At 39.6% G+C, this 12,858-nt stretch overlaps 1 protein-coding gene across 1 annotated transcript; it reads right to left on the reverse strand.

Moving 5' to 3' along the window:
* LOC107607488 lies at positions 2,103-6,372 on the reverse strand. The gene is made up of 3 exons (XM_016309440.1): positions 6,267-6,372; positions 5,538-5,968; positions 2,103-2,474 (listed from the first exon to the last, which is right to left on the reverse strand). Exons 1-3 carry the CDS (start codon positions 6,370-6,372, stop codon positions 2,103-2,105), a joined length of 909 nt encoding a protein of 302 aa, XP_016164926.1.

The following is a 12,858-nucleotide window of genomic DNA, read 5'->3' on the forward strand; positions in this document are numbered from 1 at the left end:
ATCCTTCCACATGTCGGACACCAATTCCCAAGTATGCTCTTCCACTCCTGCTCTCTTCCAAGCAACTTTAACCAGTTGAACTTCCTTTCCATGCAGTTTCTTCACACTAGTGTCGTCAATACGCACCAGTGTTACTTGAAATGTCAAGTTCTCCCTCAACTAGACCGACTCGGGTTCTCACACATGAGCTGCATTCGACATGTACTTACAGAGTTGTGACACATGGAATACGTCATGCAAGTTAGACAAGTGAGGCGGCAAAGCTACTTGATATGCCACCAGCCCGAATCGCCTCAGAATTTCAAACAGTCCAATGAACCTCAGATTCAACTTCTTTGTTTTAATCGCTCTTCCAATGCCAATTGTTGGTGTAACCCTGAGAAATACATGCTCTCCCACTTCAAATTTCAACGGTTTCCTTCTTTGATTCGCATAACTTTTCTGTTGGTTCTATGCAGTTAAAATCTTAGCTCGAAACTTCTTAATCTTCTCAGTAGTCTCGGCTACCAAATTAGGACCTAAAACACTTGCCTCACTGGCTTCATACCAACACAGTAAAGACTGACACTTCCATCCATACAAAGCCTCATACGGAGCCATCCCAATGCTTGCATGAAAGCTGTTGTTGTACGCAAACTCCACCAACGGCATGTAACGGTCCCAACATCCTGGTTGATCCAAGACACACGCCCTCAGCATATCTTCCAACGTCTGAATAGTCCTTTCTGACTGTCCATCCGTTTGTGGATGATATGCCGTGCTGAGACATAATCTCGTACCGAAAGCTCTTTGGAAAGCTCTCCAAAACCTTGATTTGAATCAGGGATCAAGATTCGACACTATGCTCGATGGCACACCGTGCAACCTTATGATCTCCTTGATGTACACCCTCGCCAAATCCTCCATAGAATAGTTCACTCGGATAGGTAGAAAATGAGCGGATTTGGTTAAGCGGTCCACTATCACCCACATCGCATCAAATTCCGACCTAGTCCTCGGTAAACCGGTCACAAAATCCGTTGCAATTCCTTCCCACTTCCACTGAGGAATCTCAAGTGGCTGTAACATTCCCGATGGTCTCTGATGCTCTATCTTTACCTTCTAACATGTCAAACATTTAGATACAACAGTAGCTACATCACCTTTCATCCCAGGCCACCAGAACATCTTCTTTAAATTATAGTACATCTTCGTACTTCTTGGGTGAATGGAAAACCCGCTGTTGTGAGCTTCCAACAACAACTCTTATCTCAGACTCCCAACATCTGGCACAGAAATTCTCCCTTTATACCTCCATAATCCTTCATCATCTTTAGTAAACTCTTCATGCCTCTGCATGCCAACTGGTTGAAATAATCGCTGAAGTCCTTACTCATCTTGCTGAACCCTCTGAATCTCCGTTTTAAACGTACTTGAAATTTGTAACTGGTTCAAACAAGCTCTTGTGGCAACTTAACCAATATCCAACTTGAGATCCAAAAACTTATCCACTAACTCCTCATCCTTGATTCTTATCCAAGCTATCGTTAAAGACTTTCGACTCACGCATCCGCCACCACGTTCACCTTTCCAGGGTGAAAACTTAGTTCAAAATCATAATCCTTCAGAAGCTCCATCCACCTTCTTTGACGCATATTGAAGTCTTTCTGATCAAAGATGCACTTGAGACTCTTATGATTAGAAAAGACGCTAAATCTTACTCCATACAAGTGGTGCTTCTAAATCTTCAATGCAAACACAATCGCCGCTAATTCCAAGTCATGAGTTGGATAATTTACCTCATGTGGTCTCAACTGACGCGATGTGTAAGCCACCACGTTCCGGTGTTGCATTAATACGCAACCCAAACCCTTCAATGAAGCATTATGGTATACGTCAAACGGTTTGTGTGGTTCTGGTAAGATTAAAACAGGCGCTGAAGTCAACTTTTATTTCAAAGTCCGGAAACTCTCCTCACACTCCAACATCCACACAAACGGTACCTCTTTCCTTGTCAACTTAGTCATCGGTAGTGCAATCCGGGAAAATCCCTCAATGAATCTCCGGTAATATATGGCCAAACCCAAGAAACTTCTAACCTCCGTCACTGTAGTCGGTTTCTCTTATTCCATCACTGCCTCCACTTTCGAAGGATCTACCGCAATTCCGTCCTTACTCACCACGTAACCTAAGAACTTTACTTCTTCTTTCCAAAACTCACACTTTGACAACTTGGCATACAACTTTCGCTCCTTCAGGATTTGCAACACAATTCTTAAGTGCTCTTCGTGTTCTTTCGCTGTCTTAGAATAAATTAAGATGTCGTCTATGAAAAACACCACGAATTTGTCCAAGAAGGGACGAAATACTCTGTTCATGTAATCCATGAACACAGCAGGTGAATTCGTCAGCCCAAAGAACATCACCATAAACTCGTAGTGTGCATAGCGCGTCCTAAACGCAATTTTCGGAATATCAACCTCTTTCACCCTTATCTGATGATAACTGGATCTTAAGTCAATCTTAGAAAACACTCTAGCTCCTTGCAGTTGATCGATTAAGTCATCTATCCTTGGCAGCGGGTACTTGTTCTTCACAGTCACTTTGTTTAACTGCCGATAATCCACGCAAAGTCACATTCCTCCGTCCTTCTTCTTCACCAATAAAATTGGCGCTCCCCACGTAGACACACTCGGTCGAATGAACCTCTTGTTCAGAAGCTCTTCCAACTGAGCCTTTAGTTCAGCCAGCTCTATCGGAGGCATTCAATACGGTGCAATCGACACTAATCCGACTCCCGACACCAAGTCAATCGCAAATTCAGTTTCCCTTTGAGGTGGGAAATACAGGAATATCTTCTGGGAATACTTCTGGAAAGTCTCTAACTACCGAAATCCTTTCTAAGTTCTGTGCGTCACTGATGAGTCCATATTTTACGATATCTTTTGGTCTGATTTGAGTGAATTTCATCACATAAACCCACATTTATTCATCTAAATAGCATGCTCTTGAGATTTCTTCCTAAATTGTGCTTGAGAGTAAAAATATGCTCTTTTGTGCTTAATTTAGTCAATTTTAATTCACTTTAATCCTATGTGGTGCCTTGATATATTTGTTAAGTGATTTTAGATTTCCAAGGCAAGTATGGGTTGAAGAAGTGAAGAAAGAGCATCCAAAAAGGGAGAAATCATGAAGAAAATGAGATTTGGAAAGCTGCCAACCCTGACCTCTTTGTACTAAATTGGTCATAACTTGAGCTATATAGGTCCAAATGAGGCGGTTCCAGCGGCATTAGAAAGCTAACATCCAGGGCTTTAAAATGATATGCAATTTGCTGTAGTGGACATAAGTCTACATGTGCATACACACAGGTACTTGTGCGTACGCACAAGTTAGAATTCAGCATGTGTGCAGACGCACACATCTGTGTGTCTGCACAGGTCCCTGCACGTGAGCTCATTAATGTAAATCGATGAGGGCGAATTCTGGGCCTCTAAAATTCAATCCAACTCATTTTTTGAAGCTATTTAAGGCCAAAGTGAAGAGGACTGAAGGGGGGCAATTAGGTTTATTTTTTATTATGTTTTCTCTTAGTTTCTAGAGAGAGAAGCCCCCCTCTCTCTAGAATTAGGGTTTGTTAGTTTAATTTCTTGTAATTCTAATTTTAGTTCTTGTTTTAATGTAGTTTCATTTATATTTTTATGCTTTCTTGTCTTTATCTTCTTCATCTCTTTTGTTTATTTCTCTTTTATGTCACTTTTCATGTTATGAGCACTCTTTATTACTTTAATTTTAATTAATGCAAATGTATGTTTCCATGTCATTTATTGCTTTCTCTAGTTGTTATTGTCACTTTCTTGCTTTGGTAGTTTTAGAATTTATTTTATTGTAATTTAATATTATTTTATTCTCATGCACACCAGGTGTTTGATAAAATGCTTGGCTTAATTTTCACTTAGTTTTTCTCCACTCTTGGCTTGAAATTGTTGACTTTGGTGATCCTTGAGTCAGTGATGTCCATTCTTGTTTGATATATTAGAGTAGTTAGTTGATTTGGTTTCCCTTGACTCTATGTGACCCGTTAGTGTTGACATAGGACTTAGGGATTGAAATTAACTATGCCTATTTGACTTATCTTCGATGTAAGGTTGACTAAGTAGGATTAACTCTTCATAATCATCATATGCTTATGGTCAATGACTAGGATATGTAGCCTTAGCCTTCAATTACTTGCCAAGAGATTTCTTGCATTTTAAGTTTCCTTTACTTGCATTTAATTGCTTTGACTTTTATTTGCTTTGATGTTTAATTTCTTGCATGTTTAATTTTTACACTCTTGGTTGAGAAATTGGATATTTGGGTGGAATTGAGTTGTGGATGTCCATTCTGCATTGTGTGAGAATGGTTAATTAATTTGGTTCCCATTGACGCTAGTCTTTCACTAAGTAATTAGTGAGTTGACTAGGACTTATGGATTGAGATCAATGACACCTTATGACTAATTCTCAAGGAGGATTGACTAGTTTGAATTTCTTCCACACCATTGCCATGTTTGTAGTCCATAACTAGGATAGGAAGCCTAGATTACCCAATTCTTGCCAAGAGTTGCCATTTACATTCCTTGCATGTTCATTTACGCTCTTGCTATTTACATTTCTTACTCTCTTGCTTTCATTCCCAATCCCTCATGCTCTCTCAAATAGACAATAATTGTACATTTTATTGCAACTCCTAGGGAAGACGACCCGGAAATTAAATACTCTCGGTTATTTTGTATTGGATTTAATATTTGATCTTGAGAATTCATTGTTGGTTTGGACTATGCTACCAACGAATTGATGCTTGTTTTGATTGATTTCGAACCACACAAGAATTCTCTTTATCAATCATCCAAAGCATTAGCAACCAATAATATATAACCCTGACACTCTTCCCCACTGCAATTCACCATTATAGAGTTCAGGTAATAACCCTCGGCTACCACTGCTCCTCCTTCTCCTTCTGGCACAAACCGAATAGATCGCTCAAAGAAATCCAACAAAACTCAATTCTTGGACATCCAGTCATACCCCAAAATCATTTCCAACCCAACCACATTGGCAAACAAATTAAGTCATGGATAAATTCTCTATTCTCAAGCCTGAAAGCTACTTGCCTACAACCTGACCTAGTCATAACTGTCTGATATGGGGTATGCACATGTAAATCAAATGCTAATTTTGACACCTTCAATCCTAGTTCCTCAACCTTATCAAATGAAATAAAAGAATGCGAAGCTCCAGTATCATATAATGCAAGCAATGTTTTATCACCAATTAAGCATATACCTCTCATCAAAGGATCCGCGTTTGCTGTATCCTGGGCGTTCACAGCAAACACCCGGCCTTGTTGGTTCTGGCCCGCATTCTGAGTCTTCCTCCCACGAGTGCAATCTCTCGCAATGTGACCAGGCAATCCGCAGATGAAGCAACCACCTATACAAATCTTGCAAGAGTCATTAGGATGAAAACGCCCACAACGATCACAAGTTAAATGCAGGAAAGCCTTACTCTGATTACCTCTCCCTCTCGCCTGGTGGTACTAATCAAAAGTGGGTCTCCTAACATTGCCTTGACCATGAGGGGCATCAAGGCATGTCCTCCCCACTTGAAGTTCTGACCCCTCGGTTGAAAGTACTTGCCACGTCCACGGTTAGTGTTTCCTCCTCTAGGATCTCTTGATGTTGCCACTTTCTTCACACAATCCTCAATAACATTCGCTTTATTCACTAGTTCTGAAAAGATTCGGATCTCAAGAGGAGCCACAGCGGTCATAATAGCATCCCTCAAGCCTCCTTGGTACTTAATACACTTCCAACTTTCATAGGTCTCTGTGGCACCCTGACACACCCTAGAGAACCTACAAAGCTCCTCAGATCGACTAGTATAGTCCGCCACAGACAAAGAGCCTTGCTTCAGTTGCATAAGCTCCAACTCCCTCGCCTCTCTAACTGTTTCAGGAAAATATTTCTTGCAGAAGACTCTCTGGAATACATCCTAAGGTATCTCTGCATTCGGAAGTTGCAGCAAGTGGCACTCTCCTTGCCACCAATGTTGTGCCTCTCCTAACAATTGATAGGCCGCGAACTCTACATATTGATTAGTCGGGACATGCTGAGCTTGTAGTACGCGTTCCATAGCTCGAAACCAATTATCTGCTTCAGTCGGGTTGTTCGAACCACTGAAAGTCGGTGGGTGAACATTAAGGAATGAAGTCAAAGTCATTGGGGGTGCCTCCCAAGTCGTTACCATTTCCTTCCCCATTATTATTCCCGTTTCTATCACTGTTTCTGTTTCCAGCTGCTTGATCTAACCTCTGCACAGCTTGCAGAGTCGCAGCAGCATTCGCCTCCATGGTATTCGCGAGATTAGTGGTGCACGAAATTGTGATCTCCAGGCTCGAACAAATCCTGGTAATGGCTCCAAAGCTTGGTGCTCTGATCTTAATTCATAATTGTCACAACTTCGATACAACTAACCAGCAAGTGCACTGGGTCGTCCAAGTAATACCTTACTGTGAGGTCCACAGATCCTGAGGTATCAAGGCATTTACATCCCTGCACCAAATTAGGCATGTAAAATGCCTTTGCACACAACTCTGGGCGTTCAGCGCCAGGTTGGTGCCCATTTTGGGCGTTCAACACCCATTTGCTGCCAATTCTGGCGTTGAACGCCAGAACCATGCTTGTTCTGGACGTTCAGCGCCAGGATGCTCCTATTCTGGGCGTTCAGCGCCAGAACTATGCTCTGTCCTGGCGTTTGAACGCCAGACAAATGCTCCTCCAGGGTGTGATTTCTCTTCTGCTGTTTTTGATTCCGTTTTCAATTTTTATATTTATTTTGTGACTCCTCATGATCATGAACCTAAGAAAACATGAAAAACAAAAATAAAATTAGATAATTAAACATTGGGTTGCCTCCCAACAATCGCTTCTTTAATGTCAATAGCTTGACAGTGCATCCTCCTTTCATTATTATTATTTTCGGCTGCCATCTCCTCTGCCTGTTCGAAAATTTCTGAAAGGTTACCTCTGGATTGTTGTATTTTAGCTTCTCTTAATTTTCTCTTCAGAGTCCTTTCAGGTTCTGGATCTGCTTCCACAAGAATGTTCTTATCCTTGCTCCTGCTCATATACAAGGAAGAATGGACAGAAAAATAATAATAATAATAGAGATCCTTTATATCACAGTATAGGGATCCCTGTGTGAGTAGAAGAAGAGGGGGGAGATAAAGGATGTGATGTAAAGGAAGAAACACAACTGTGAGGAGGCTTTGAGATGTGAGATGAGATGTTAGGATATGAATGAATAAGTAGAATGAGATGGGGGAAGGAAAATTTTCGAAAATTATTTTGAAAAAGAGTTAGTGATTTTTGAAAAATGGTTTTTGAAAATTGTTAGTATTTTTTTTTCGAATTTTTTTTTTTAAAAATAAAAACAATTAGTTAATTAAAAAGAAATTTTTGAAAAAGAGGGAGATATTTTCGAAAATTGAGAGAGAGAGAGTTAGTTAAGTGGTTTTGAAAAAGATATGAAACAAACAACAAGTTAGTTAGTTAGTTGAAACAAATTTTGAAAAGATAGGAAGTTAGGAAGTTAGAAAAGATATTTTGAAAAGATATTTTTGAAAAAGAAGGAAGATATTTTCGAAAATGAGAGAGAGAGGGTTAGTTAGGAGGTTTTGAAAAAGTTAAGAAACAAACAAAAAGTTGGTTAGTTAGTTGAAACAAATTTTGAAAAGATAAGAGGTTAGGAAGTTAGAAAAGATATTTTGAAAAGATATATTTTTTTTTTTTGAAAAAGATAAGATAAGAAGATATTTTGAAAAGATATGATAGGAATTAGTTTTGAAAAAGATTTGATTTTTAAAATCACAATTAATGACTTGATTCATAAGAAATCACAAGATATGATTTTAGAACTTAAAGTTTGAATCTTTCTTAACAAGCAAGTAACAAACTTCAAATTTTTGAATCAAAACATTAATTGATTAGTTATTTTCGAAAATTTTATATAAAAATAAGAAAAAGATTTTTGAAAAATATTTTTGGATAGTAAAGCCCAGAAATTTGAATTTAACATAAAAACTAATGAAAACATCCCTAAAAGTAACTAGATCCTACTAAAAACATACTAAAAATAATGCCAAAAAGCGTATAAATTATCCGCTCATCAATTAGCCATTGCCACCATGAACTCGGCATGGTTATCGGCCAGTTGTTCATTTCTAGTATCTCCTTGTGAACGCATACAACCTCGTCCTCGAGTAGCCATTAGGGTTCCTGTCTACACCAAACAATCAATATCAAGGTGATCAGTCTGAATATCAAAAGCCAAGTGCTTCAATTATCCTAAAAAGGCACTCACAAACAAACATGTTATGCAATATCAATGAGATAACCTAAATAGCATCAAAGAAAAAGATACAGAGTATACAATGAAGCACAATCGGTCGATATCAAGTATGATAGTCATAAGAGTCTAGCCACCGCCCGCGGAGTTTAAGCCGGCTAGTCATATACAAATAAACAAAGTTTTGAAAGTAAAACAGCTTATACAAACTTCTTCTCTAAGTAAGCGTCTAGGCCAAATAGATATAAAAGTGAGAGATCTATACAAAATAATCAAAAGAGACTTTAAAATAGGATAAAGGTCCTCCGTTTTGTCACCACCAAAGCAACTCACTAAGGTGGGTTGTGACCTGCATCTGAAAAATAATAACAGAATATGGTATGAGAACTGGAGATTCTCAGTATGGTAACTGTGCCCAGTGATGTAAGATATAAGACTCCAGGACGCCAGAGGCAATCCTAGAACTTCATATCCATCACAAGATTTAACTTAAAGCATAACTAAAACATTAAAACATCACTTAAAACCATAATGATAAAGGGGTAATCTAACTTAGTGGATTTTTAAACTAACAACTCTCCGCTGTCCCACAGCCTTCACCAACCTATCCTCCATGTGATCCCATCACCACCGCCTTCCAAATCTCCTTAATCCCAGTAGAATGCATAATTAATACAATGCAAGTAAAGCACAAGTATAAGCATATATGTCAAGTAATTCAAATAGGCAATTAGTCATGTTATACAATTAGGCATACAATTCAACTCAGCAAAGCAAGCAAGCAGATAAAAGATGCACATGAAGAATGTCTGTCCTATTGGCTGTGATATCACATTGTCGGTCCAACTGCCTACCCAACACATCTCCATGGAGATGTTTCCCTTCGATCTCTTAATGGGAACCCCTGAGATATCGTGCTCGGATCACGGTCCAGGATGACAGTGCCTGCACACTATAGTTATTCCGAAGGGATGCGAGCAGGATACTCTAGCCACAGACCTCACATCTCAGCGTAAAGCGGGATAAACCTACCGTCCTTACGCCGCTACCGTGACTTCCACAAGCGGGATTAACCTGCCGTCCCGGCCAGGCGCATAGCGTCTCAATAATTCTCAGTATATAATAGTAATCCAGTGGTTTTCAGAAAATTAATTTTTCAGTATATCAATAATTCATCATTGCATTCCGAGTCCCAGACTCATCTCAACCACTGTCATTTAATAAGTTCCATTCTGAGTCCCAGACTCATCTCAACCACTGTCAATTCATAATTTCCACAATTCTTTATATCAATCATTATTACAGGACTTCGTCATCTCTCTCAGCTAATCCGTCCTCAGTACACCAGAAATCTAAGCCTCCGTTCTCTAACTTTTTACCAGAAATACCGAATTAAATTCACCTAGGACCTTCTCTATGTTTTGACATCCAAAAAACAGGCCAAGGATTCTTAGATAAGTGTCGTAGAAGTTTACAAGCTTGCCGAGAAGGTGAAACAGTTAAAAACAAGGTTTTTATTGAAAACAAGGCAATGGTGCGTACGCATAGGGTTGTGCGTACGCACGCCTATAGGAATTTTCAAGAAGTGTGCGTACGAATAGAAGTGTGTGTACACAAACTAAGTAAAAATTTTCGTTCGGCTCATACACACGATGCGTGCGAACGTCCTCAACAGAATGCACCTTCCAGCGTGTGCATGCGTACAAGGCTGTGCGTGCGTAAAGCTTGCAAAAATTCGTTGGTTGTGTGTCTGCACAGAACGTGCTAGTGCTCCCAACAGCAGTCATATGCCCTTGTGTGCATGCACACAAGGCCATGCGTACGCACGTTTTTAAAAATACACGGGGTGTGCGTGAGCACACAAACTAGAAATCACAAATTCTGCAGCATTCACAGAATTCAGATTTAAGACATCAAATTGCAACGATCATATCTTTTTATACAAAATTCAGATTTCTACAAAATTTATACCATTTTAAAGCTCTTTAAATTATCTTTGACTTAATATAAAATTCATTCCATTTAACAAATTGTAGCTCAAGATATGATCCGTTGAAGTTCATCAAAAATCTATTTTTACAAAAGTTCACCAATTTCTCAATTTACCAAAATTTTCAACCAAAACCACACCAACTTCTACTCACATTAGTTCTTACCATGTGTATCACATTCCACCACTCATATCATCAAATTCTCAAACCCAATTATCAATTATATCGCTTTAAACCATTTCTCACATAACAAACTCATCAATCATCATTCTATTACCACTAATCATGAGAAATGAACTTCAATTTCAACATCCAACATCATTTATCAACATCAATACCAACTTCCATCAAAATAACCCAAATTCATCAAATCATCATACATCATCATTCAACAAATTCAACAACTAATTCAATCCAACCTACCCTATAGGTCACTAGCCTAAGTGTCAAGAAATATTATATATTACATAGAGGAAACCGAAAGCATACCTTGGCCGATTCCCAATATGCATAGGGGTTTTTTTTTCAATACCTCTGTAAAAGAGATATTGACTTGCAGCTCCTTAAGGGCTGCTGGGAAATGAGCTAACTGCTCATCTGCCAGTTCTTTCTGCACGCTAAGGAAAGGTGACTCTTGAGCCTCTTTCACCTCTGCAAGGGCGTGCTCTGTGGGAGTCATAGGCTCCCCTTGCACACCTAGAGAAGAATCAACCCGAGATTCCTTCTCCTCTGTAGGGGCGTGCTCAATGGCGTTCTTAGGATCCTTCTGGTCCGTGATTACCTTAAGTTCCTCAGTAGCATGCTTCTGAGGTTCGGCCTCCTTGGTACTAATGAGGGTCAGACACTCTTCTCTTAGATTTACTTCTTTGGCTCTGAGAAAAGTGTTAGGGTGTCTCTACAGTTTCTAAGGAAGGTTCCTCTGAATGATTACATTGCACTCCTTAGTAAGAGCTACTGTCTTTACTTCCCTCCAATCCTTCTTATTACTCAAAATGTCCTTCATTAACTTAACATAAGAAGGTATCTGTTCAAGAGCCTCTGCAAAAGGGATTTTGATCTCTAATGTTCTGAGATAATCTGCAAAACGGGCAAACTGTTCATTTTTCCTTTTGATAGAGTCTCTGAGGAAATGGCATTTTAGCCTTATACTCGTCAATCTTGGTTGATGAAGGCTGAGTGCCATGTGTGTTGGAAGGGGGTTACTAGCTTGCTTCGGAGTGCTATTATCATTATGTGCTGGCCTCCCTTGCTTGGGCGTTCAATGCCCAAGCTGCTGTCCCCTTGGGCGTTTTAATGCCCAATCTTTGCCCTTTCCTGGCGTTCAACGCCAAGAGGGATACCTCTCTGGGCGTTTGAACGCCTAATCTCTGCTCTTTCCTGGCGTTCAATGCCAAGAGGGATATCTTTCTGGGTGTTTAAACGCCCAGAGTCATCGTGTGCAAAGACCTGGTTATCCGCTGAGGTTAGGTGCTTAAGATTTTCCTACTCCTCAGTTGAATAGCCTGGCATTCATCTGTTATCTGCTTAGATAACTGCTTCCTTGTTTGACTCAACTAGGCTTCCACATTCCTATTAGAAGCCTGAGTTTCTCGCAAAGCCTCTTTCTGTTCCAACAGTTGCTGGGCAAGGGCTTGCAGTTGCTGAGTCAATGGGCCATCCTGCTCTGGAGGGTTAGGTTCAGTAACTACTGCCTTAACCTCTCCTTTTATAGAAGGCTCAGGAGATGAGTACAGATGCTGATTAGTGGCAACTGTCTCAATAAGCTCTTGAGCTTCTCCTATGGTTTTTCTCATGTGTATAGAGCCACCAGTAGAGTGGTCCAAAGACATCCTGGTCATGTCTGAAAGTCCATAGTAGAAGATGTCTAATTATACCTATTCTGAAAATATTTTAGTTGGACATTTTCTTAACATCCTTCTATACCTTTCCCAAGCATCATAAAGAGATTCATTATCTCCTTGTCTGAAGCCTTGGATGTCCAGCCTCAGCTGGATCATCTTTCTTAGGGAAAATATTGATTTAAAAACTTGTCCACTAATTGTTTCCAAGTTTTTAAACTAGCTTTAGGCTAGTTATCCAACCACCTTGTTGCTTGGTCCTTTACAGCAAAAGGAAAAAGCAATAATCTGTAGACATCTTGGTCTACTCACTCACTGTGTACTGTGTCAGCAATCTTTAAGAAATCTGTCAAGAATTCTATAGGATCTTCCTGAGGAAGCCCAGAATACTGGCAGTTCTACTGCACTAGAGTAATGGGTTGAGGGTTCACTTCAAAGCTACTAGCTCTGATGTGAGGTATGTTGATACTTTTTCCATAGAAGTTAGTAGTAGGATTTGTATATGATCCCAGAGTTCTTCTGAACTCTTCATTCCCACTTGGGTTCATAGTGAAGGAAGGTAGAAGAAGAGGAAGAAGAAATAGGAATAGAAGAAGAAATAGAAGTAGAAGAAAGAAATAAGAATTAAAATATTTTTATTTTTATTTTATTTATTAATTC

This window comes from Arachis ipaensis, chromosome B01 (genome assembly GCF_000816755.2).
Source record: "Arachis ipaensis cultivar K30076 chromosome B01, Araip1.1, whole genome shotgun sequence".
Taxonomy (NCBI): Eukaryota; Viridiplantae; Streptophyta; class Magnoliopsida; order Fabales; family Fabaceae; genus Arachis; species Arachis ipaensis.